This window comes from Macrobrachium rosenbergii, chromosome 14, assembly GCF_040412425.1.
Source record: "Macrobrachium rosenbergii isolate ZJJX-2024 chromosome 14, ASM4041242v1, whole genome shotgun sequence".
Taxonomy (NCBI): Eukaryota; Metazoa; Arthropoda; class Malacostraca; order Decapoda; family Palaemonidae; genus Macrobrachium; species Macrobrachium rosenbergii.
Genome location: NC_089754.1, coordinates 8,405,303 through 8,432,670, shown reverse-complemented (window position 1 = coordinate 8,432,670; position 27,368 = coordinate 8,405,303). Strand labels below are relative to the sequence as shown.

The 27,368-nt window shown below is 41.6% G+C and overlaps 1 protein-coding gene across 3 annotated transcripts in view; it reads left to right on the top strand.

The window, feature by feature from the left end:
• Positions 1 to 27,368, top strand: part of LOC136845710 (RAB11-binding protein RELCH homolog) — a 155,663-nt gene that overhangs the window by 100,672 nt on the left and 27,623 nt on the right. For all 3 annotated transcript variants that reach the window (XM_067115883.1, XM_067115884.1, XM_067115885.1), the window contains exon 10: positions 25,950 to 26,053. In XM_067115883.1, the coding sequence (XP_066971984.1) occupies positions 25,950 to 26,053 (104 nt within the window). The remainder of the gene's footprint in view (positions 1 to 25,949; positions 26,054 to 27,368) is intronic.

Here is a 27,368-nt window from a genome sequence, read left to right as displayed (position 1 = left end):
AAATGAGGTCATAACCTCTTACCACATCTGTTATAAGGTCAGTGGCGTAATTAACTTTTCATCTCAAAGAACTCACTGTAGCGTTGGCCAGCCTGCACACTAGGCACGTGCATTCTCTCTCTCTCTCTCTCTCTCTCTCTCTCTCTCTCTCTCTCTCTCTCTCTCTCTCAGCTCACCCACTTAACTCCTCCCTCTGTCTCGATCAACCCTTTCTCTCTCTATAACCAAGTCACTAACTGAACCAAGGAAGAACAGCAAAAACATGTCTGCAAAAATATAATTCATTCAGTGGTCTAAATAGCAAATAGTTTGGAATCAAAATAGGAATGAAATGGGAATATCTGCATCCCAGAATTGTTAACCCAAAATAATCAAGTAAAATATAACATAGTGCTATCAACGTCCCCTATAGAGGGATGAATAAATTTGTTTTTATTTAGCATTTCCCAACGTTTTGTGAGAGAGAGAGAGAGAGAGAGAGAGAGAGAGAGAGAGAGAGAGAGTGTAATTGTCGTGAGTGAGTGCTTCGGTTGTTGGAAGAGGGATGAGGTCGTTAGTTTGTTTACGGCGCTGTCTGTCTGTGGAATATGTGAAGGATTTTTCGGTTTTTTAGAGGGAGTCTTTAGTCAGAGCTAGTGCCGGTCAGTGGTTCTTGTGTGGGACAGTTTTTTGTCGTATGCTTTTCTGGGAGTTGTTGGTCTTCTTGTTGGTGTGCTGTTTATTTGTGTGTGTGTTCCGTTTTTTTTTTTGTATTTCCTTGTTGTGTTTGTGGTTGTTTGCGGTTGTGGTTGTTACAGCGGCCTTTATCCATCTCCAGCAACCGAAGATCATGGTGAGTGTTGTTTGTTGTTTTGTTTGTGGGTTTGAATTCCGCCACATAAATTTGGCGCCCAACGTGGGGCTGTTGTAAAATAGCCCGTTAAGATTGTTTGTGGTGGGTCGAGTGAGAGTAAGAGGTCAGGATGAGTGAGATAGAGAAACTGAGAGAGGAACTCTGGGTGGCTAGGGAACTCCAGGGTAGGCTGGAGGAGGAGAATGGGAGGCTGAGGAGTGAGAATGAGGAGTTGAGGAGTCAGTTGGAGGAGATGGGGGAATGCTAAGAAGTGCAAAAGAAGAAATGAAAGGGGAGATGAAAGAGTCCGAAGAGAGAATGGAAGAGAGGATGGATAAAAAGTTGGAGGAATGATGAAAGGTGTGGAAGAAATGGTGAAAGGTATGTTCAAGGGTGTTTTTGGAGAAGGGGCTGTTGGAGGCAGGTTCTCTGGAACGTGTGAACGGGCAAGAGAGAAAGAAAAGGAGGAAGAAGTGAATGGAAGCGTGAGTGATGAAAGTGATATGGGAATAGGAAGTAAGAAACGAGGGAATGAGAGGCAGGGGTAAGGAAAAGGGGAATGAAAAGCAAGGAAGGAACAGAGGAAAGTAAGGATAAGTCAGGGGAAGAAAAAGGGAAGAAGGGGAAGGGAAAGGAAACTGGTAAGAAGGGTAAGGAAGTGGGAAAGGCAGGAAAGAAGGGAGAGGGTGAAAGCAGTAGTGATAGTGAGGTGGATGGAGGTGAGTGGATAAAAGTGGATAAAAAGAGGGGAAGAAGAGTGTAATGAGTAAGATGAATGTAAGTGTGGAAGTGGACTCTTTGTATTCGGAAGAGGGTATGAAAGGACAGAGTGAAAGTAGCGAAAGTGAGAGTGAAAGTGAGAAAGAAGTGAGAAAGGCTATGTATGTGAGGGAGGTACCCGGTGTGAAAAGTATAATGAGTATGGAAGTAGGGATGTGCATGATTTCTTTAGGGAGTATGAAAGGTTTTGTCAGGATAAGTATGGGGAAAGTAAGAGAGTGTGGGCACGAGAATTAGGAGAGTATTTGACTGGGTTTTACTTGATATGTATAGGGTTATTATGAGTGTGGGGGATGTTGAGTATGACAAGGTGAAAGCTAGACTAGTTGAGCAAGCGAGGCGTATGAAAGCGAGTGTTAAGTATAAGAGGAAGAATGAATTTGATGAGGCAAGAATGAAAGCTAGGAAACCTTGTCACTGTATGCTTGTAGGTTGGAAACGTTGGCAAGGAAGAAGTTTGGGGATGATGGGATAGATGAATGTAAGGAGTTAGTACGGAAGTTGTTAGGGACAGTGCCAGATGGAGTTAGAGAATTTGTGAACTTGAAGCGGAAGGAGAAGAAAAGATGGACGAATGAAAGGTTGACTTGGGGAGAAATTTTGGAAATTGTAGAAGATTATGAGCTTGACAGGGTTATAAAAGAGAGCAGAAGTGTAAGTGTAAGGGCTGGGGTAGATGAGAGAGTACCAGAGTTCGGAAGCTTTAGGGATGCAGTGTTGAGGGGCCCAATGAGAATGGCCGATAGTGTAATAGATAGGAGTGTAAGAGCAAGTAATGTAGAGGTGCCAGTGAGGATGAATGATGGGTTTGTAAGGAACAACGGGTTGGACGGGTTAGGGATAGTAGTGTACAAAGGAAGGTCGGTGAGTGGAAGTCGAGCGAAAGCGTTTTAGATGTGGAAAGGAAGGACATACAAAGAATGAGTGTAGGTGGGCTTTAGGAGCGTGTTTGGTGTGGGCAATCGGGACATTTGGTAAGGGAGTGTATGAAAGATAGGGGTTAAATGCTACAGGTGCGGACAGGTGGGTCATATTGCTAATGGTTGTAGGGGTACCCGAGGAATGTAATATGTGGCAACTGTGGTAAGAATGGGCATTATGCGAGAATGTGTTCAGAACGGAGAGCGAAGTGTGACGAATGTGGAATGGAAGGGCATGTATCAAGTGTATGTAGACGAAAGAGGGTGACTGTGACAGCGAATTCGGGAAACTGAGTGTGAAGGGGGTTCAAATGGGTGGATCCTCCAGGATGCAAGCGGTGCGTGTGATGCATGTACGTGAGGGGTTGTTGCATGAGGAGGTTTTGCTGGAAAGACTGACGAGTGCATGAGTGTGCAAGTGTGTTGTAAGGGAGTAAGATTGATTGCCTTAGTAGATACCGGTGTAGTATGAATGTCATATTTAAGAATGGATGTGAGAAATTGAGGAATACGTGTGAGATTAGGAACTGTCAGGGGAAATAAGAGGGATTGGAAATTTAGGGGTAGCAGTGGTTGGAAGAGTGTGTGAACGGTTAGAAATTGGGGTGTAGTGATGGATGAAAGTGATTTTTGTGTGATTGAGAGTACGAATGATAAATATGATATTTTATTGGGATGTGAGTTTTGAAAAAATGCGGGATGGTGGTCCGTCCTAGTATGAATGTAATTGAATTACGTATGAAAGGGGATGTGGTTGGGAATTGTATTTGGGGAAGGATGGTAGGGTTGAGCAAAAATTGTTGAAGAGAGTGCCTGTAATTGCGACAGAGAGGGTAAAAGTGCCACATGAGATTGGAGAAGTTGTGAGTGTGAAAGTGGCATGGCGGATAGCCTCAGGGATAGCCAACAATGATAGGTGTGAGTATGTGGTTGAGGGAATAGATATAAATAAATTAGTCAGGGCAAATGTGTGTGTATATGATGGGGTTTTGAACATGGGAGATCCGAGGGTATATATAACGTCATTGCCGAGTGTCAGGAAGAAGCGAGTCCGAGGAATATGTGAGGGAGATTGCGTGGGAATATTACAAACGTTGGTGAATGGATGATGAGAGGTACGTGAAGGTACGTGGCAGGTGATGACAGGTGATTTGAAAGGAGCTAAAGATTGGACGTATGAGGAGTTGAAAGAAAGAGTAAAGGTAGATGAAAATGTAAGTGATAACGTAAGAGAACGATTGAGGAGAATGTTGTGGGATAGGCAGGGGGCATTGAGTCGTGGTGGCGGATTTTGGGGATCAAGCTTCCGAATTTAAAATAGTTCTGAAGACGACACCCCCATATATCAGCGCCCCCGACATTTTTCTCCGTCTATCAATCGTGAGATAGAGGAGCAGTGTGAGGAGCTTGAGAGGGTGGGAGTGATTGAAAGGAGTGTTGAGCGCCTGGAATAGCCCCATTGTACCGCCACGTAAAGCCAGATGGAAGTTTGCGAATGTGTGTGGATTATCGGAAGGTGAATGAAGTAACTGTGAAAGAGCGATTCCGATGAATGTGGTGTCTGATTGTGTGTACAAGATGAATGGAATGAAAGTGTTTACAAAATTAGATTTGGTAAGGGGCTATTACCAGATGCCTCTGGAGGAAGGGAGCAGGCATATTACGGCCTTTTCTAGTAGTTCCTGCCACTACCAGTTCCAGAGATTAAGTTTGGACTGGCTAATCGCCTGCTGCCTTCCAAAGGGCAATGAATGTGGTTCTGGCTGGGTTTGATGCAAGAAGGTAACTGTTTTTATAGATGATATTTTGATTTCGAGTGAGACTGTAGAAGAGAATATGGAACTGCTTGAACGAGTGTTAGAAAGGTTGGAAGAAGTAGGAATAAAAGTAAAACTTGAAAAGTGTGCTTGGTTGGCTGGGGAGGTGGAATTCCTAGGGCATATGGTGAGTGAAAGAGGTGTAAGGAAGAGTGATAAGTTCGTGAATAAGGTAGGGATTTTCCACGTCGCGGACCGTCTGCGTGAGTTGAAAGGATTTTTGGGTTTAATTGAGTTTGGAAGGAAGTTTATAAAGGATTGTTCAGGATCGGAAACCACTTCGAACCAATGGACGGGAAGAGAAATTGTGTAAGATTGAAATGGGATGAGCAAATGATCGAAGCGTTCGAGAGATTGAAAGAGGAGGCTGCAAGAGACGTGACGTTATTTTCCGGACTATAGTGAGAATGAATAAACTAGAACTGTATACGGATGCAAGTAAATATAGTATGGGAGGATGCTTGGTACAAATGCAGAAGGCGAATGGGGAGAACAATGAGAGTAATTGCGTATGTGAGCAAGGCGTTTGGAAAGGCAGAGTTGAACTATTGGTGATTGAAAAGGAATTGGCTGCAATAAGGTTTTTGTGAAAGCGTTGAAAGTATTTTTATATGGGGTAGATTTTGTGATTTTGGACGGACCATCGACCGCTAGTATATATGGTTAAAAAGGAGAGTGTGAATGCTAGAATTAGGGAGAACGATAGAGGATTTGAATGAGTTTAGTTTTAAGGTAGAGTATGTACAAGGTAGACAGAATATTGTTACTTGATGCTATGTCGCTCTATGTGGACTGAACGAGATGATAGGGTTAGGAGCGACTGGGACCCGGACCCAAGTACCTGTAGGATTTGTGGTAAAGCAACAGTATGTAGGGGAGAATCGAGTGTGGGAATGTCTGTTTGGGAGGTTGAGTAATTTGGAAACAAATGGGTTGATTGAATTGCTGGAGTACCTGCAAGCATGAACGAAAGTTACGTGAAAAGGTGATGAATGAGATGCGGAAGGAGGAGTACGCGAGGAAGGAAGGGAATTAGATGAGGAGGAAAAGTTAGTGAAAGTCTTGTTGGTAGTGGCTGAAATGTTTAAAATTACAGTACGATTGTTCTTTGGATGGAATAGGCCGGTGGAGTATAAAGGAAGGGTGAATGAAAATGGTATGAATGTGATTTTAAATGTTCACTGTGGAAAGGATACTTGTAGCTGGCTGGTTAAGAAAGGTGATTTGGTGGGAAAATGAGGGAATACGGGGTAGGGTTGAGGATATCGTTGAAGATGAATGCGATGAGGATGGTTGTGAGGAAGCTAAGCAGGTGAATGTAGCCGTGAGAGCGTGTATGCATGAAGCGAAAGGTAAATTAGTAACGAATGTAGTGGTGGATCAGAATAAATATTGTAGTTTGGTAGACACGGGAGCACAAGTGTCGTTAGTGAGTATGTACAGTAGTTAGTGAATTGGAAAGGTGCGATTGGGATATAAAAAGAAAATCAACGAGTGTAAGGATACATGGTTTGGGACAAGGGAGTGTGTTAGTATGGGAGGAGGTACAACTAAAAATTCAGTTAGGGGATTTGAAATAATACATAATTTTGTAGTCATGGATGAGAATGATATGCCAACATGTTTTTATTAGGAATTGATTTTATGAGAATGCATGATATAAGTGTGGATGTCGGGAGAATTTTAGGAAAGGGCGGCAGGGAAATAATGAAGGTTAAAGGAGGGGATGTGTCTAAAACTAGTTTTGTAGGTATGGTAGATATTGCAAGGAGTGAAAATGATTTGTTGAGTGAAGAGAAATTAAGCAGATGCAAAATCAGTGCATGAAAATAAATATGTTAAGAGAGTGTGTGGGGGTGTAAGAGTAGGAAGTTGCTTTCGTCTGAGTTAGAAGTGTATAAGCGAAGTGCTAAAGAGATTTGTTGTATGTAAAGGTATAGTTTATTTTTGCATCAGGAAGGAATATGGGATGGGGAAGTGTATGTGCCAGTATTTTCGGAAGACGCAGCCGTGGGTATGTGTTTATTGGTGCATAATAGGTTTGGGCATCTGGGGAAAAATAAATTATGGGAATGTATGAGAGAGAGATTGTATGTGCCTGGATTGAGTAAAATTTGTCGGATGTGGCGATTACGCAGCGGACTGTCAGAAGGGTAAGTATCAAAGTGTGCATGCGAATCCACCTGTGTTGCGATTGCAGATGAAAGAGTTATTTGAGATGGTTGTGATTGATTGTGTGTCGTTGCCTTGACTGCTAGAGGACATGTGGGAATGGTTGTAATGGTAGATCATTTGAGTAAGTTTGCATAAAACGGTAGCGATTCGGAACAAAAAGAGTGAGACTGGAAGCGAGAATGGTGGGTCAAGTGATGTTGCCAATGTGTGTGTGCACATCGCGAATGTTGAGTGACAATGGGCCTGAATTTGTTGGATGGGAGTTTGAGCAAATGTTGCGTGATTGGGCCATAGAACATGTGTACTCTACACAAAATTTATATGCCCAGTGCGAATGGATTACGGAACGAACGGTGAGAACGTTGACGGAGATATTACATTATGATGAGTGAATGTGATAATGATTGGGATGTAAACGTTGGGCAAAGCGTTGTGGGTATACAACGCCACTGTGCATAAGGGTATTGGTATGTCTCCATGTAAATATGTGTTAAATTTTTGAAAAGATAGTGAGACCAAGATTGGGTCTATCTGAGAATGATAGGGAGGTATGGAAGAAGGCACATGAAAGGTTTGAAAGTTACAAGGTATATTAGAAAGTGTTGAAAGAAGTAATCGAGAAAGGGCGGTTGAATGTAAATAAAGTGCGTGAAAAATTTGAGGGTCCGTATGAAGTGTTGGAAGTTGGTCCCAGTGGGCTTAGTTATGTTGTAGGGGAAGTATGTGTAGATGGTAGTGTGAGAGAAATGCTGAGGCACATCACAACCAGTTGCGTAGATGGAAGGATGTACCGAATATGAGAGAGAATGGGTGTATAAATGGTTGAAATCGAATGTGGGTGAACCAAGTATGCATGAGAGCTTGTGTATGGAGGATCAGCAATTTGTTTTGATCGAGTATGGTAAAAACGTAAGAAAAAGGAAGAACATTAAATAAACTGAATGGTCGTAAGGTGTGTGATACTAACAGTGCCAAAGTGGAAATGAGGGATAAAGCGTAATACGGATGAATGGGATGGTATGGATAGAACGTATAGCATATGCGGGTTTGATATAACTGAGTTGACTGAACGTGTAGGGTTAGTGAACGGTTGGAGGTGAGCGAAAGTGTAAGAATAAGAGAGCGTAGCAGTAATATCTGAGTGAGTGAAAGCATGAATGAATCGTTGCAAGAATTGGAAAGGTCAGTTCGAATGGGATGGGTTAGTTGAAGAATTGGGGAGGTATTTGGGAACGAGTTAGAGGGTATAGATGAGATTGTGGATGAAATTGAGAGTGGTAATAGTGACGAAGATAGCGTGAATCTGAGAGAGAATGCAGGAGAAGATGTGAGTTTGAATGTTGCTAGAAGAGAGAGTGATTCTGAGAGAATGATTATTTGCTAACGACGATCTAGAGGACCTGCTAGTGAGCATCCGTGGGTGTTGCGTAAGGCGATTTGAAAGAGGTGTGAAAGGTCTTGGTTGGGAAATGTTAAAAGGGGGAGAAATATAGAGGATGAATAAATTTGTTTTTATTTAGCATTTCCCAACGTTTTTGAGAGAGAGAGAGAGAGAGAGTTAATTGTCGTGAGTGAGTAATTTTCGGTTGTTGGAAGAGGGATGAGGTCGTTAGTTTGTTTTCGTGGCGCTGTCTGTCTGTGGAATATGTGAAGGATTTTTCGGTTTTTAGAGGGAGTCTTTAGTCAGAGCTAGTGCCGGTCAGTGGTTCTTGTGTGGGACAGTTTTTGTCGTATGCTTTTCTGGGAGTTGTTGGTCTTCTTGTTGGTGTGCTGTTTATTTGTGTGTGTGTTTAATTTTTTTTTGTATTTCCTTGTTGTGTTTGTGGTTGTTGCAACAATTGTGGTTATAAATGCCTTTATCCATCTCCAGCAATTTTGAAGATCAGGGTGAGTGGTTTTTGTTGTTTTGTTTGTGGGTTTGAATTCGCCACACCCCAATTGAATCTCTACAAAAAAAGTCAAAATAAGTCAAACATGACTGAAGTCATGATAAGTCACATTCCCCTCCATTTGTTTGACCTCTAATTCAATACATCTGAGGAAACAAATGGAAAAACAAAACTTTTAAAAAATAGACATAGAGAAAAAATAAATGTGGGATGTCTCCTGCGTTACTAACTCCAAACACACGTGATAAAATAGGCAAAATCAAAATTCAGGAAAACCTAATAAAAGTCAAAGAGGCATAGCAAATGAAAATAAATGGGGAAAAAATATTCAAAGCATGGTAACAGTGCCTGTTAAACAAAGTTATTAAAACCCATCAGGTTTTTGAAAAGCGAAGTCACAGCTCATCTCACAAGCAGTACACAAAGTCTTCCAGGAAAACGGATCTCATTACAAGGGAATAAGTCCTGAAAGTCTAGCCTGCATTCAGAATTGAAAATTCACACTTCCTATGACACGCCCATGAAGAGCAAACTTGCGAATGAACGGTCTACCAAAACTTGATGACTTCCGGTGACATGACCAGAACATCACACAGGGTATGAAGCCCTTTGTCTTCATGGGAAGCCAGGCTGACGACAGGCTTTCATCAGCACTGACTTGCTGAATACGTAGGCACTGTTTCCATTTACCTTTGCCCAGAATATATTAAAAAAAAAAATGCATAGCGAAAAAAACGAAATATGTAACATTATTATTCCAAATGCTTTTTGGTAGCTCAACCACCAATTGTGCTGCCCCCGGCATGATAGAATCAACGAGTTCTACTCCTCTGACTCATGCACCAGCTGAAGAGCAACACACGGGGCAGCTTCATGTTTCTATGCACATTTGACCCCCAATAATACACAGCATGACGATTAAGACTGCAATCAACAGCAAAATTGATGAGAAGAGGTAGTGGTCTGGAACAAAGAAGAATTCATCTTTAGGCATTGGGGAAGTGGAGGAATCGTGGTTATGTACCTGCTAGGAGAAGGCACAGGGATAATGCCATGTTCTCCATGAAGGTGACACATGAAGATATGAGTGCTTGAGTTTTACAACATCCTGCTGAGTACTTGGAATTTTGGTGTGATGATCCGACAAGCCCCATTGAAGAGGTGGGATCTTTTCAGCCAGAAGGTATCCAATGTATTATGACATCGTGTAGAGATTTGGCAGCTTGCACAAAACACTGCCTTGAGAGTCTTCATAGAGGTCACGTGGTACTCCAACGGGAATGGTGTAAAGTCACAGTCTGAAGGTGTCCGATTATGAACAGGTAACAGTTCAATCCTAATAAGTCGACGTTCCTAAGAACAAAAATCCTACTGTCACAAATGTATCTATTGTGAACTAAAGTACACCCTGACCTATAATTAACCCTTAAGGGACGGCATAATTTATCAGTGTGCAGCACCTCAGACCGGGAAAACGTTGAGGTCGGCAAAATAAAAAAAAATCACATTACTGTAATGGAAAGAGAATGACACGTACATTCACACTGTATAAATAAAAAAATTCTAAACAATTTTCCCTACCTTCCATGAGTGCCTCATTTACAAGACAATCGTAAATTTTACCAACTTATATATGTTTTTTCTAATAAATAAGTTTTTTGGATTTTGTAAAATTATTATTACTGCTCACACAATGTCAAAACAGATAAGAAATAAAGCAGTAACAAATTTTTGCATATTTGTTGTAAAATATTCACGTAAGTTTCTTGAGAAGGAAGATTCAGAATTTTTTTACTTTTACATGCTTTTTCTAATATTTCTTTGCAATTTTCTTTGTAAAATTACATTTACAACCGACATACTATCGTAAAGACAAAAACAAAAAACAACAGCAACCCCTTCATGTATTTACAAGCAGATTTACAAAAAGACTCATGTGAGAGAGAGAGATGCAGTACCTTCCCCCTTGATGTCACAAGCAATACTGATACTGGCCTAACTCTCATGTCTGTATAAAAGTTGCCATTAGTTAATTTATAGCATATAGAAGTATTGGCACCTTTGTTTTGAATCATTATTACCATAACAGTGGTGCGTAATTCTGCTTCACACTGAGCTCAATCTGTCCACCTCCCCAAACCTGTTTTACTTCACACTGAAGCTCAATCTGTCCACTAAGGGTTAATAGCCAAGGACTGATCATAACCACCCAAAATATACATAGTCTCTGTTCCATCCCATGTCACCATCGAACCATCAGAACTACTGGGAAAAGGCTGGATAATAAAACTGTGAAACGATTTCATATCACTAACAGGAACCTCCACAAGTAACCCTCTATCAGACAAGTATACTTTCAAAATCCCATAATAATGATACATATTCTCCCCAGTGAAAATTATTTGTGAGCGTAAAGATATGCTGCATTTTTCAAAGTAGATTCCAGAACCCCCAGTGGTAAAATATCCCTAAAAATATGCCCCTTAGAAGTAGCTATAACTGCTTGAACCTGAGTTTTAATTACCGTTAATAAAGACTGCTTCTTTCTCGACATTAAGTAAGGTAGTTTGACAAGAGGAAAAAACAATCAAAACATTTAAGGTTCCCTGAACACCATCAACAGCAACCAGTAACCCATTCAAAGATGTCCTCAATTTCTCAAAACCCTCACGCAATTTATTATTACTGTCTCGCAATGCAGTCAAAGATCTCTCCTGTATAGCTAATTCTGCTGCCACTTGTTCAACCTTCACTAAGCTTGCAACTGACACAGTAGCTAACGTCCCTACAAGTACAAAAAAATCACCTTTACCAAAAAAAAAGACAAATATATTATACTGTATAACCATAAAACCATTACACTGACTAATACCTCAAAAGACCAAAAAAACCAAAAACACACCTGCAAAATATAATCTCAAAAAGCCATAAAACCATTTGCAGGACCATAATGCCCCTTATGAAAGAAACTAACCACAGCACTTTTTACAGTAAACCCCCCTGTATTTGCGTTCTCACAATTCGCGGACTCACGTATTCATGGATATCTCTGTGGAACATATCTACCCATTATTCGCAGAAAATTCGCACATTCGTGGTATTTTTCACTGAGAAATATTCGCTAATTACTGTATTTTCATATTTTCATGACCAAATGCACTTTTTGTGATAAAACTCTTAAAATACTCGGGTATAAGAATTTTTAGAGGGTTTTTCTTGTGTTTAAACCATCAAAATAGGCAGTTCTAAGTGTTTTTAGAGGCGTTTTAAGTATTTGCGGATTTTAGCTATTCACGGGAGGGTGCAGTACACATCCCCCGCGAATACGGGGGTTTTACTGTACTTTGGCATAGACAGCCACCCCAAAGGCCATGAGCAAAGAAAACTTCAGCATCCAAAAAAGACAAAGAAAAGATACCTACAAATAACCAAATCCCAAAGTGAAACAAAAAAAAATACAACCACAACCCTAATCACAGAACCCACCAGTGAATCGATACGACCACATGCCCACAGAACTCTACGGTATCCTTGTTCCTCATTTAACTTAGATGCCAAAATTCCAACAACTAATTACTTCGAACAGCCGCACTTGCGCAGAAAGGGGAAAAAAACAACAAAAGAGACTGAAATTAGACAAACAAAATCTATAGAACTCTACAGACAAGCATCCTGCTATGTTCAAAATCCCCAAACCAGAAAATAAAAAAAATAAAAAGAATAAATGTACATAAGAAAAGGAAGAGAAACAAAGAAAAGAAATTAACCCATAAATTCTCCTTTAAGCTGTCCTCTTGGTCTTAGATGTATGTCACAACCTGGACAATCCCATTTTTTCATCTTGAACAACAGACCTATTCCCTTTCTCTATTTCCATAACCCAAAATGGGTCCCTCAAACTTATGCCCCAATTTATAATTCAACTGATTCCTGATGTTTATTTTCACAACCCTATCACCGAACATTATCTGGCTTAGAATTGCTCTTGTCAACCATTTCCTTCATCTTCAACTCAAGATTCCCAGCAAGGCGCACATATCTCTCCTTAGCAGTAGAGACCAACGATCTAACCGTATCATCACAGCGAGACGGAATAGATAACAAATTGAATGCGCCCCTCGCTGGACAACCAAACACCGCCTCAGCGGGAGACATCGCAATAGTATTGCTAACCATAGTATTAATGCTATACCGGACCTGTGCGACATACCAATCCCAATTCACATCATTACCCCCTACAGTGATTCTGAGGGCCTCAATTACCTTCTTCCTGGCCCTTTTGCATAACCCATTGGCTTCTGGTCTATATGGAATAATAGTTACTTTCTGAATTCCCATAACCTGCGCTAGACGCTGTAATGTCTTATTCACAAATCCACTCCCATTATCTGTAATAAGTATCTCAGGAACCCATAACAACAAATATACCCCTTGAAAAATGCAACTGCTACCTTCTCCGCTATCTTATGCTTCAAAGGGAAAATCTCTACAATCCTAGTTAATTCATCCACAATAACCAACAAATGTCTGTGTCCACAAGTACAGTGTAGACTCACAGAAATTGGATAGAATGTCCATATGGACAGGTTGGAAAGGTCTACTGAGGATAGGGAACGAACCCAGTTTACATGAAATAACCCTCGCTGGCTTGCATGCATTGCAAACTGAACATCCCGTTGCAAAATCCTCCACTGATGTGAGCATGTTCTTCCAAAAATTTTTCCCTGTACATTGTGATACGTCTTCTCAATATCCAAATGTGGACTACCAAACCTACACTGAACAATATCCAAAACCGTATGTACTGGGCTCTTTAGGACAACTGTCTGTGTTGTATATCCTTTATCCTCACTACTCCTCAACTTATATTTAATTTTCCTAACTAACACATTACCCTCTAACTCTAGACCTGCAAGAGGCAACCTATAACCCTTTCTAACCAATTCCCCTCCAAGAAACGACTTTGCATATGCCAAAATTTCATCCTCATCCTGTTTAGCCTCCACCAAAGTAAATATCCCAGTCTATGCAATCACCAGATACATAACAAACACAAGAATCACCCGAACCATAAAAACTCCTACTAAGGGCATCAGCTACAGCATTATGTGTATCTTCTATATACCTAAGCTTGGCGTCAAAATCCTTAATTGTCAAAAACTATATAGCTCTCTTAGGAGAAAGATCTGGCTTATTAAAAAGATCCAACAGAGGCTTGTGATCTGTAAGAACCTCAACCTTGTTGCCCAACAATAACATCTTAAAATGAACCAAACTAGACACTACTGCAAACACCTCCCTGTCCGTCATGCACAAAGACATCTCATTACTCCCTCACATCTTAAACTTCCTACTGTAGAATGCAATAGGATGCAATTTACCCTCAGATTTCTGCATAAGGCAAGCTCCTATGCCATCGTGACTGGCACCTGTCACCAATGTGACTTCCCTAACAATCCATGCAAAACTGTATTTACTAATCTCATAAAAGTCATAGGGCTACCTGTTAAACCAAACGGCATCTGTGTAAACTCAATGTGCCTTCGGCAAAGAAAAAGCAGTATACTTGCAACTCTCCTCACTAAGAGGAACCTGCAAAAACCCCTGCATCAAATCAGTTGAAGAATAAATATTTTTACCCCCGATTTCCACAAACAAATCTGGCAAACATGCCACAGGATAGTTCTTAGGAATTGATTTGTCATTCAGCTTTCGAAAATCCACACACACACACACACACACATATTGAGCCATCCTTCTTAGGCAATGCTAATAATGGAAAATTAAAGGATGAGGAACTGAGCCTAATTAGACCTTCCTCTTCCCACTTATTGACCCCTTGCTCTATCTGTTCCCTAACCTTAAAATGAATCTTATATGAAGGCATGAAAATAGGCTTAGTCTTATCCTCCAAATGAACCTTGTGTTCTAACACATCAGTTAACCCCAACTTATTCCCTTTAAGAGCGACAACATTGGAAATTCAGCCAGAACATCTTTCACCCCTTCTATATATACTCTTTATAATCAGCATTAGCTAAATGATCACTAAAAACTTGTCTCCTAACATGTAATTCTGCCTCTGTAAATTCATTGTTGTCCCATACAATAGCAACCAAATTATTTTCATCAACCCAATCTTCAAAATCTACCACACATGTATCCTTCTGATATCTCCGAACTGAATCGTAACAGTTATACCGCCTATCCCAGTATGAACCGAGATTCTGTTTCGCTGGCACGCTGGACGACCCGGTAACAATGTATTCCCCAAAGCAGCCCTCGTAAAACCAAAAAGGGCTCTATAAAAACTTTACTTCCCAAGGACAAAACAGATGTATGTGCAACACAAAACACTCAACCTATTTACCTGAACATCACACACTCTCTCTTTTGTAGGCCTCAAACAGCGATCGGAAAACATCGATCGATATAAATCATAATTCATCAGATTAACGGACGCGCCGATATCAGTAAATACCGAGACGTTGACACCATGCACAGACCCTTTCACAATTGGCTTTGGCTCTAAGGGCTCAGCCAGAAGTCCTCTATCACAGGAAACACCCATCACCCTTTTCCCTTCTGTTGTTCAGACCCCAAAAATTCTGTGGGTTCTTAGATACTCTTGAAAAACCCCCTCGAGGAGTTCTGCTATTAGAAATGCCAGAATCCTGAGGCGCACCCCTAAATTCATCCCGTTTAGGAACTAGACAAAACCACCAACTGTGCTCTGAAGTCTTGCAGACACCACAATATCTCACCTTGCAAAACTTTTTGGTGTAACCCTGCCTATTACAGTTAAAGCATCGGACCTGTGACATTGAACCCACAGAGCCCCTACTATCCTCTGTCTTGGCACACAACCTCGTAGAAGGGAAACTAGAATCACCCTGTGGCTGGTGCATTGAAATAGCTCCAAAGCCTTTGGCATCCCATTTATGAAAGTGCTATCCACAGCAGGACATTTCGACAGGTGTTTGCGAATCTGCAAGAAAAGTAAGGTTTCATCAGACCCCTTTTCTATCCTTTCATCAAAACTATCTACTATGGCATCAGGAACATCATTAAGCATCTATGCAAACTGGAGCAATTTCTCCAGGTTATCCACTGAAATAACATCACCCTTTATCCAACTAGACACTTTCAGTTTCTTTGAAAAATCTCTCGCTGCATCGAAGCATCTGGTGCTAAATCTAACCAAAGAATCCTGGCCCTTGTGAATCTTAAAGAGCGACCTAAGGTCTTGAACTGCATCTCCGACTACAGCCATCCCATACGCTGACCTCAGAAACTTCTTGAGATTGTCCCATGTCTTACAGTTTCTAAATTGATGACTGACAACGTTTTCCTATATCCCCCCTATCTAAACTGAGGAATCTTCTTGCTTCATTCAAAGCCTTTACCCCATCCGTAATTTTCTTAGCAACCAGGTAATTCGACACCCCCCTCGATAAAAATTTCTAGGGGTACCGGAAGAACCCCATCAGCCAACCTCAGAAATGGCTGAACCCCAGAGGCGACTGACATAAACTTGTGTAAGAATTACTTTATCCCTATCTTTGGCACCCTTCACCATATTGTCAGGATTGATAAAACTCCAAGTCCCCACAACACGACCTGATCTCAACTTCATACACTAAAAGAAATCCCAAAAGAAAATCTTTGTGAAGACCAATGGGAAATTCTCTGAGAGAGAGGGAAAAAAAAAGAAAATCTAAGAAATGTTTACCCATTAGCGTAAGAAGGATTCATCCCCAATAATCCAACAACCATCAAGCAATTATCAACACAATAACCCAAGTTCCCCCCAAAAAATAATCAAAATAATAAAAAAACAAAGTACAGTACGGTATTCCATAATCCCCAATTAGTTCCTAATCGCCAATGCGAGCTGCCGATTGCGAAAAATACACAAGTCACGCCCGATCTAACTACCCCAGTCTACTTCCACATACCTAGAAAACGGCTTTAAAAAGAACAGGAAGGGATACTGCGCCCACTAACTACGTCACGAGTACATCACTTAGCATAGCAACTCCGGGTCACTTGCAACATAACCAGAAAAGAAAAAACTTGCCCTTGAACCGGCTTATTCCCTACTAAGCCCTCACTACAGACAACATAAAAAGAACACTCACATATGAATATCCCCCTTCGTTTCAAAACCCTCTGTGAGGGTATCATTCGGTCTCTCGTATCATGCGATCCTTAAAATTTTGTCCCATAAACATGGTTTTGTCATATACATATCTCGTGTATTGTTGTTGTATTTTCATAACCCAGATAACATTAGGATAACCTCATTTCCTCAGCAATCCCATTTTCTTGTTAAATGAATGAAAGTAAAAAATAAAAAAGGGATTTTGACAAAGGAAAAATCTATTTCTGGGGGAAGACCTGTGTCACCCAGTGAAATTGGTTCCAATTAGCACATTTCAAGGTATAAGAATTGCTATATATACCAGAGAAAAAGCTATCTAGAATGCCGGGTTACCACCCCAGTTCGCTCATCTAAAATAGATGTCAATATACACAAGGGTGAGCTATTACCACTACCACAGGCCTTCATCCAACAGACTTCTCCATTCTCAAAGTCCCAAATGGATGAATTCCACTCTCAAAGTCCCAAATGGATGTGCCGTCATCCCAAAATTAGCACCCACCAAGCTTGGTATATCACCCGGGTGGGAAGGAAGTGCAGGGATGGGTCACTGGGTGACACAGGTCGTCCCCCAGAAATAGATTTTTCCTTTGTCAAAATCCCTTTTCTGGGCTCGACCTGTGTCACCCAGTGAAATAGTAACAGAGAATCAGTCATACAAGAGCTTGGTGGTAAGCCTCAAAGAACACTTAATAGAGCTAAACAAAACTAAGAGGCACGCAGTTAAAATTAACCAAACCAAGACATTTAAGGCTAACAAAATATGACCAACTATAAGGTAACTGCGGTACATGAATGGGTCAGGCTGTGAAGCAGAGCTGACCTAAGGCTAGATGCAGGGCGAGCAGGCGAGGCAGGAAGGCTAGAGACTATACCACAGGTAAACGAGGATAACCAATCAAAAGGACAAGGCACAGTCCTAAATTAATTATGAGCTGAACCAGGAGGAACAATACTTCCTGGAGCAACTGTGGAATATTTAAGAGCCTCTAGAGACTTAAGACAGTGGCGTTTAAATACTGTTAGTGATTTCCAGTCCGTATATTTTAAAAATCAACAAAATTCATATTATGGAAACAGTCAGTTGAGGTGGCCACCGCACGAACATCATGAACCCGAGGTACTGATTCCGGGTTTGCTTGTTTAATGAAATAAAGAATTTGTTGTCTGATGGCCTTAGGGAAACATTACCTCCACATTCCCGAACAAAAGGGGGCCTTGAAGTTCTTTTAAAAGTCCTATTTAAATAGGTTCTTAAAGTATTGACTAGACATAAAGACAGAACCTGTGGAAGAGGAATAATCTTCCAAGGAGACCATCTATTCTGTGGAATCTTCGTCCTTTGCTGGAAAACTGGGGTCCGGAAATAACAGAACTTCACCTGACGGGAGGAAATCAACATGATTGGGCTCTCTAGAAAGAGCAGACAGTTCAGAAATTCTAGCTCCTGAGGCCAGACTTCCTAATAATAATGATTTTCTTAACAGACTCATGTACGAACATAAACCGTTATCAGTGCCTGATACCAATACAAGTACGTCATTTAAGTACCAGGAGACCGTGTGTGGGCGTGTTTAGGAATTGACTAAAAACAGGAGTCTGTAGGATTAATATTAAAACCATGTAAAAACAATTTTCTTAAGGCAGATTTTGTTGCAGTAACAGTACTAGTGGCCAATCCTTACCCGAACAGTGATCTAAAGAAAGAGATCGCAAGATTCGTGGTCACTTCCTGAGCTGTCTGAGGGTAGATTTTCTCTAATCTGATTCTATGAATAATGTATTAAGAGGGTCAATGTTAGCGCCCTTTTGTGCTGCAAATTTCATGAAGCCCATAAGGATAGGGCGTCGAGAATTCTTGAGGAAGCTGACACAGTCCGAGCTGTAATACTTGTGTCAACTGTGGGTTGGGGATACGTTTTTGTGTGAGCTTCAACTCTAGCAGTAAAGGAAACCAACTGCCCACTGGCCAGTTGGGTGCCACTAGTGCTACTTGGCCTTTGAATGATCCCAGTTTGTATAAAACTTTCATTAACAAATTTATTGGTGAAAACAGATAGATCCTTTGCCACCTGTTCCAGCCGATTGACATTGCACCTATGGGATAAGCTAAAGGATCCAGATTGAGAGCCACATAACACGGAAGTTTGTGGTTGTTCTCTGTGGTAAACAGATTTACCTGGAGACCTGGTACGTGAAGGCAAATCCACCCGAACGACTCCTTGTCCAAGGACCACTCCGACTCCAGTGGGGTTGTCCTGGACAGTGAATCTGCAATGACAAACCGAACATCTGCCAGGGGGTGGCTGACAGGTGCCAACAATGTTTCCTTGCTAGGGAGAAAAATTGCAAACATCACTTGATTGATACGGCCCGGCTTGGAGCCTTCCCTGTTCAGGCAATGTACTACTACTGTAATGTCCAGGGCCAGCCTGATGTGAACCTGTCTGGCTGGCCAAAGCAACTATAATGTTAGAAACACTGCCACTGCCCTAAGATGTTGATATGGAACTGGTGGAACACTGCCGACCACGTTCCTAGAACTTCCTTGTGTTGAGAATACCCTTCCCAACCGCTCAGGGAGGCGTCTGTATGGATCACGAGTGAAGGAGGGGGAAATTGGAGAGGTACTGAACCCGACAAACTCTAGACTGATGACCAAGGTCGAAGCCTTTTCCTCAATACCTGTGGGAAAAGAGACAGTTTGTCTCTGTTCCTCCTGTTGGTTCGTTTCCGCCATACTCTGTTTATATTCTTCAATTTGGCTTTCAGCAGCAAGTCTGTTACTGAAGCGAACTGAAGAGAGCCCAGAATTCTCTCCTGGGTACGACGAGAGGCATATTTGTTTCGAGGAACTGTCTGGTACCCTTTGCTATTTCTTTCCTTTTTGCTGGTGGCAGTGACAGTTTGTGTGTGCTTAGGTCCCAATGGATTCCTAACCACTGAAATCGAGCTGCTGGAACTAGGCGTGATTTCTAACTGTTTATTTAGAAACCCAGGTACTCCAAAAAGTTGAGTACTATGCAAGTTGCTCTTTGACATTCTTTGGCAGCGGATGACCAAATTATCCAGTCATCCAGATACACGGCCAGCATGATCCCTCAGGACCGCAGCTCTTTGACTACTGTCTCTGCCAGTTTGGTAAATGTTTCGGGCGCTATGTTGAGCCCGAATGGCATGACTCTGAATGAGTATGATTGTTTTCGCAGTCTAAACTCCAAGTAAGGAGAGAAGTTTCTCGCAACCGGGACGTGATAATATGCATCTCTAAGATCTATAGAGGTGGTGACGGCCCCACGAGGAAGTAGGGTCCGTACCAGCGAGACTGTAAGCATGTGAAACTTGCCGCACTGAATTAACGAATTGAAACGGGACAGGGCCAGAATCACTCATTGTTTGACTGAGACCTTGTCCGGCACACTGAACAGACAGCCTTGAAATTTCAAGCGCCTGGTTTTCTTTATTGCATTCTTTTGCAGAAGTTCTACTGCAGAGTCCTGTAAGACTCGGGATGGGTGTTGATAGAATCAGACTGGAGGAGGAGGCCCTTTGCTCCAGCTCTGTCCCAGACCTTTTGAGATTATGCTGTGGGTCCACGGGCTGAAGGTCCAACGGACCCTAAAGAGATATAATCTCCCGCCTACCTGGGGTGTCTCATTGATTGGGGGATGTCCTGCTTCCTCTGATTCCACGGACTCCCCTTCCAAGTGAGAGGGACCTGGATGCTGCGCTACCTCTGTAGACGGCTCCAGCCCTGCTTCCCCCCGCATGTCTATTGTAGCCTCGAAACGTTCCACGGCTCTCAAACGTGGCGTTGAAAGCTGGGGACGTCACGAACTGCTGCTGAGGTTGCGCCTTAGATGTAGAAGGCTAGCCGACCTGTGAGACCGGTACCCCTTGAAGCACTGTTGGAGATTGAGGTCTCTTAAAGCCCTGGAATCCCTGGAACCTTTTCCTTCCTTTAGGTTGAGGCCTGGAGGTCTCAGAGAATTTCCTCTTGAAAGGAGGGCCCCAACTAGAGCGGAGACTGTGGTTCGCTCTAGTGGCCTCCGCCACAACATTATTGACCTAACCCTTTACAAAAGAGTTAGGTCCTCAGGTAGAACTTCTCACTAGCCTATTGGGCTCATGCATAATGGTGGCTTCTGCAAAGATGTGTTTCCCGCAGTCCTATCTGGTTATCACAAGTCATAAAGACCCAATTGGAAGGAAGCCAATAGGGACTTCTTGAAGACTGAAACAGAGGCACGTCATTATAGGCTAATGCCGTTACCTCCGAGATGGTGACTGCTTGCAGGGAGCGACTTAACCTGTACCTGGCCTCAAATTCAGCTTTGAGCAAATCTTCCGGAATCTTAGGAAGATGCTCGCTGAATAGGATGGAGGCACACTCGGTGACAAGTTTCCCCACCACAGAGGTTGCCGGAGCTCCCATCCAACACTCCGAATCCCCGGGGAAGGGAAGAGAAGTAGAATCCGTTCCTCGGAGTTGAGGCATAGGCTTGCCATCTAGCCCCGTCTGAAGGGCCAATTTCGTAACCTTAGAAGTGTAAGGGGTAGGAATGGCGACACCAAGGGAGAACAACATAAAACTTCCCTTGAAGGGGGAAATCTTGGTGTTCCCGCACTCCCAACCTGTGAGAGCTCGCAACAGGATGGATTGAGCTTGGTCCCATGGGAAGATAATTGTCCCTTTAGAGACCTTATCCAACCAAACCCAGGCCTCTTCCGTTAAACTGGCAAAACCTGGATGTGGGGGGGGATTAGGTTGGCTGGAAAGAATTCCAGTTCCTCCAGACGACGAGTGCCTAAACCTTCGATAGTCAAAGTGCCGATATGCAGGAGGGCAAATAAGGCCAGTCGCCACGGGTTTCCTTTGACAAAGGGGGGGCAGATTGGAAGTGTCCGCGACAACATGGGATTGATGTGCTGCTCCGGATTGGACAAATCCGGAGAGCAAACTTTTCTGAATTTGCATCTTTTGTGTCATTGGCTGTATTGACTCTCCGGAAGGCTACAGGCTTGTGACCAGATCCTTTAGCCTAGCTTCTACCTTTGAGTCGATTTTCTGCGTTAGCAGATTGACAAAGGCCTCAGAATCAAATCCAAGCTATGGAGACTCGGATTTGAAACTCTGGACCTCGACCCCTTATAAGGGGAGTAGCCTTACTTGTGGACGCCACCGGTTTGGGGGCCGGTGACGACTTAGAGGGAGCTGGCGGATTAGATCTTAGAGGTTTAGAGGACTTTGTTAAGTCCTTTTTTGAGAATTCACCTTGGGCATAACAGATCGAGATCTGTCCCCAAGGTTAGCTGGTTTGGAAATCCCTGGAAGGAAGCTGATCATGACAAAGAACCAGTGATTTTTCATCGCCTTGGGAGAGGCGCAAAGCGACATCTGAGCGTCATGCCACAACACTAGCGACCATACCAGCGGACCAGCAGGAAGAAGAAGAAGGTGAAATAAAATAAGAATTAACCAAACTAACCCCGCCTGCCTCACTTACTACCCTACCTTCTACCTGATGTGTTTCTACACTCATGGGCTCCAGGTGGATGTTGATAACCGCCACATCCACTGCCACCTCCCCGCACAGGGAGACATCTCGGGAGTGTTGCGTGTCCAATCTGATCTTTTCAATGATTGGGGCGACCGACCCCCGGTAATGCGGTGGAGACCCGAGCACCAGGGTAGAGGAGATTACAGATCTCTTCTGAAAGCACGAGGGGTTGCCGGACACAACCTGGAAAAGAAGGTAGGATTTACGAAATATACTACTCAATTTGCGTTCTAAATGAGGCATCAATACCGAAAGAGGCTAAAGGTTAGTATCCTCTCATCACTTACAGACTCAGCGGACACCAGTTCGCAGAAAGCGTAACAGAATTCACAGTTGTCTGGGTGCCAAACAGTCACATCTCCAACCTGCAATGCACAGCTGGAGTGCGAGCGGCACACCGATGTCCGCACGGTTGCGAAGAACGGCCGGACACCCTGGTTCCTGACAACGTACCAACTGTAAGTGGATTGATAGTATATGAGTATTATTAGCAAGAGCCGCCGGAATAGGTCGGCGACAGTAAGAATACATTAACTCAGCTTAGAAGATGATACAAGTTTAAACAAGGCAAAACCCTCCGGGACTGATCCCGGCAGCAAAAACTAAACTATTGTTTAAACTGACGAATGTTCAAACCTGTTATATAAACAGGTACTCTATGACATTCCGCTGTAAAAAGTCACTGAGAACTCATTGTGTCTTATATTTATGGGGACGGTGTCACCGTGGCGAGCAGGGGGTGATGTATGGCCCCTAACCGACCAGCCAGGGCGGAAACCAGATATTGAAACCGCCAACAATCAGTAACCCGCACCACCGGGGTGGATAATGAATAAGAACAACGAAAAATCAGACTAGACCGGCGGGAAGTAAATACTAACATACCATAACTGTTATCATGCGATGGGAACAATGTTCGACGCCCAGCTACTAATCAGTAAAACATTAGAAGCGAGCTAACTAAACACCGCCCGTATGGGAAAGGTAGAAAGTGACAGAAACCCGGCGAAGTGCGACCGGTCGGGTGGGTAGCACCTTCCAGACACCGACTATAACCACACAGGGGGTGCGAGAACGCAATAACGGCTTCCTCTTACGCAGATAACGCTCAGGTGGCGTCACCAATTCTAACCAATAAGGTAAAGGGACGGTAACTAGGCTACATACACGAGAATATGGAGTTAATGATCGTAGCCTACTCTCCAAAAGCCAAGCTTCTTGGACCAGTCAGGAAGGCCAGGGTTAATGCCACTGGTGTGGGGAGAGAAGGTCCAACGTCCTAGCTCAGCCACTGGAGTGGGGAGTTGCCACTGGTGTGGGGAGAGAAGGACTTACGTCCTAGCTCAGCCACTGGAGTGGGGAGTTGCTACTGGTGTGGGGAGAGAAGAACGCACGTCCTAACTCAGCCACCTCACGCTTTAAGGAAACTCGTATACTAGACTAACCTCACCTCCCAAACCCTAATGGACTGGTCGGGAGAATTAGGTAGCCTGAACATCGTGTAAGAGCACCGTCATGCCTATCCTAGGTAGGATAGGCTAGCTAAGAACATAATTAGAAATAAAACTACCAAGTATATAAACAACAAAATATCATAGGAAACATTCGTGAAATGGGGTAGCCTAGGATTAAACATATCTAATACCAATATGAATACAAAGTTGATTCGATGACAGGGAGGGCCGAAGGAAATGCATTAACTTCGGTAACATTTGGGTAAACGTCAGGTACCCAAAATGGCATCCCTGATGTCGTATCAAATGCAAAACTTAATCTAGGAATAAATATGTCATCCTTGCTTGTACATAACAGCTAACATCATGAATAAATAATTTACACCAACGAGAAGAAACCAGTTCGCTGGAAGAGAAGAGAGACCGATAAAAGGACCCAAATTCTATTGTCAGAAAATGGGGGACCTAAAGCCTTCATGATAGCGAAGAGGCAAATGACGATACTTCATTCCCAACCAGCGAAACGGTAAATTCTCCAAATAAGCTCCTAACTAGATGGAGTAAATATATAAAAACTAGGAGAACTCAATCATTAACCAAAAAGTTGAGATTCAAGGACGAAAACGAGCAGAGGTAAACATACAGCACACGCCAGGACATGACGCAGCGCTGTTGAAATTAGGTAAACAGTAATTACGTAAACCTAAAATATGATGCCTCTGCGATAATAATCCAACCAGAATTAGTACTCAACTCAGATGGTGAGAAGATCTCGGTGGAAGACATGATGAGCTGCAAAATTGAGAACACAAACACCACAAAAATTTTTACGTGTTCTCGAAGCAGTGCTAAATTTTGGAATGACGTTGCGGTATCGTGATGACGCTTAGTGGGTGAGCGGGCGTTATAACGGCACATCCATTTGGGACTTTGAGAGTGGAATTCATCCATTTGGGACTTTGAGAATGGAGAAGTCTGTTGGATGAAGGCATGTGGTAGTGGTAATAGCTCACCCTTGTGTATATCGACATCTATTTTAGATGAGCAAACTGGGGGTGGTAACCCCGGCATTCTAGATAGCTTTTTCTCTGGTATATATAGCAATTCTTATACCTTGAAATGTGCTAATTGGAACCAATTTCACTGGGTGACACAGGTCGAGCCCAGAAATGGCCATTTACATTTATGTACCAAAATAAAAATCATTCTAGTAATGATTCACTTCTTTTAGCAACTGAGAAATGATCCCCCAATTCTTCCGCTAGTAGGTTCAATCAGCTGATTCTGAGAACATAAACATTAGCCTAGCCTGCATAAATGCATATGGCAGATGGTTGGTTTTTTTATACATAATATGATCATGTGACATGATAATAATACAGTATAAATGGATTCTGCAACTAAAATGTGAATTTCATTACCATTACCTTTATCTGAAATACAGCTGTAAATAGCATATTTGATTTATGCAAATGGTTACTGTGAGTGTAACACCTAACCTAGCTCAGTAGTTCATACGTACACATTTTGTATCTTGTGCGTTCTAGTACAATATACAACTGATAAGAAAGTTGCAGTATAAAAATACATTATTGGTGATAAAACCATGGTAGGCTGTGGGTGAACACAGATAGGCTACCTATTACCAAAGTGTGTGTGGTGTGTGTGTGTGTTTGTGTGTGTGAGAGAGAGAGAGAAGGGGTTGCATTTTTCTTTTAAATGTATTTATGCAGTTCGTTTTATTACAAATACGTGGGGAAAAGGTAGGTAATTGCCTTTTGATTAAATTTTTCAGTTTAAAATGGGATGGATGTTGTTTTATAAGCATGAGTGTTTACAGTTATGCCATGTTGACAAGGTAAGCTTTGCACATTTGGAAAGAAATCTCATTTTTATAATAATGCTATGGTCGATAGCAAAATAATTTTGTTCTTTACTGCTCTTTGTTTAAACATTGCAGTAAAATTAGATGGGGGCAGTTTTTGCTGACTCAGAGTACTTTTAGTGTAATTAAAACTCTCAAAGTGATGAAATACTTTTTAACCAAACTTTATAAAGAGTAGTTTTTTAGACTTTTTGAAGATTAAATCTATTATTTTCCAAACTTTATATTAAGCATTGGATATTTATTTAAAATAACTGTCTTTCTCATTGTATCAGTTGAATAATTTTCAAAATATGAATAAAAGGTAAATTTCATTGTTCTGTATTGAAGGTTCTTATAGTATTCATGTATACATCAAGTAAATGCCTTTTCTTTAAGTTTTCATATTTCCACTCCCTGAGAAAAATTCACAAATTCTTATGTTGACCTTGAAGATGAAATACTGTACTGTATATGCATTTATTTCTTTCAGCTTCAAAAGACAATGGGCTCTGCATCTTTTGAGCATATGGAGACTATCACAGATTTGATAAAAGAATACAGCCTGCGAACTCAGTCTTCTCAGGGATTTGAGAGGTAAGCCTTCATTTATGGTGTTTGTTATTGTACATACACTATTATTATAATTATATTATCATTATTAATATTATTATTATTATTATTATTATTATTATTATTATTTTGGTAAAAGACCATATTTAACCCTTAAGAGATGGGCTAATTATACGTGCGAACCTCCAGACCGGGCAAACTAAAGTTTAAGGTTGGCCACTTTAAGAAAATGACCCATCAATGGAAAGCAGAAGATATGTAATGCACATGGTATAGGAAAAAAAATTCTTAAAAATTATCCCTATCTTCGACGGGAAGTTCAAAGTGACTATATACAACCCTGTGTGGGGCCTCTTTTACAAAACATTTGCAAATTTTACCAAGTTATACATGTTTTTTCTAATAATTTATTTTATTTTATCATGTAAAATTATAATTATAGCTCACAAAATATCATAACAGATAGAACTAAAATCAGTAACAAATTCTGAGTATATTTGTTGTAAAATATTTATGTAAATTTGCTGAGATCGGGAGATGCAGTAACTTTTTTGGAGGTATACGTGTTTTTCTAATATTTCTTTGCAAAATTATAATTATAACTGACATCATATCATAAAAGATAAGAACTAAAACCAACAGCAATCCATGGGCATATTTATAAGCAAATAAATAAAAAGACCATGGGAGAGAGAGGAGCAAGACATCCCCCATAAAGTCAAGAACAATACTGATCTCCCTGAGATGTCCGCTTGCTGAGCTGAATCTAAAGTTACCACCGGTTATTTATTGACCATTGAAGTGATGGAAACTCTCTCCCACTTGATACAGCCAAATCTTATGGTGCATAATATTAATACTCATATAAGGATTCCCGTCCCTCACCCAAAACCTGTTATAGATACTTGTGAAGATTCCCGTCCATTAAGGGTTAAAGCATGTTTGTTCAACACAGTAGTCATCTTGATGCCATTGATTTTATACTTTCTCTTTTCAAGTCTTCTTTACTCTACAGTATATTCATTGTGACTTAGGTTAAGGACACATCAGGGTTTGTTCTTTTTTTTACCAATATGTTTCATGGTAAAGTTTACCTGAAAGGTAGAAAACATAGCTACTCATAATAGTTTTTTATTTCCACAAACAATGGCATGATTACTAACATGATTGTGTGGAAACTATATTAAAAATGAGATTCATGGAGTTTTTTTTTTTGATGAGTACGACTTGCAGTGGCCAACATCACAAGGTCATTGCTGTTAATTGGTCAGCTGCTTGTTCTTGTAAGCTGATTTTCTCCACGATGATTACATGTCATCATCTTCATGATCATGTAGTT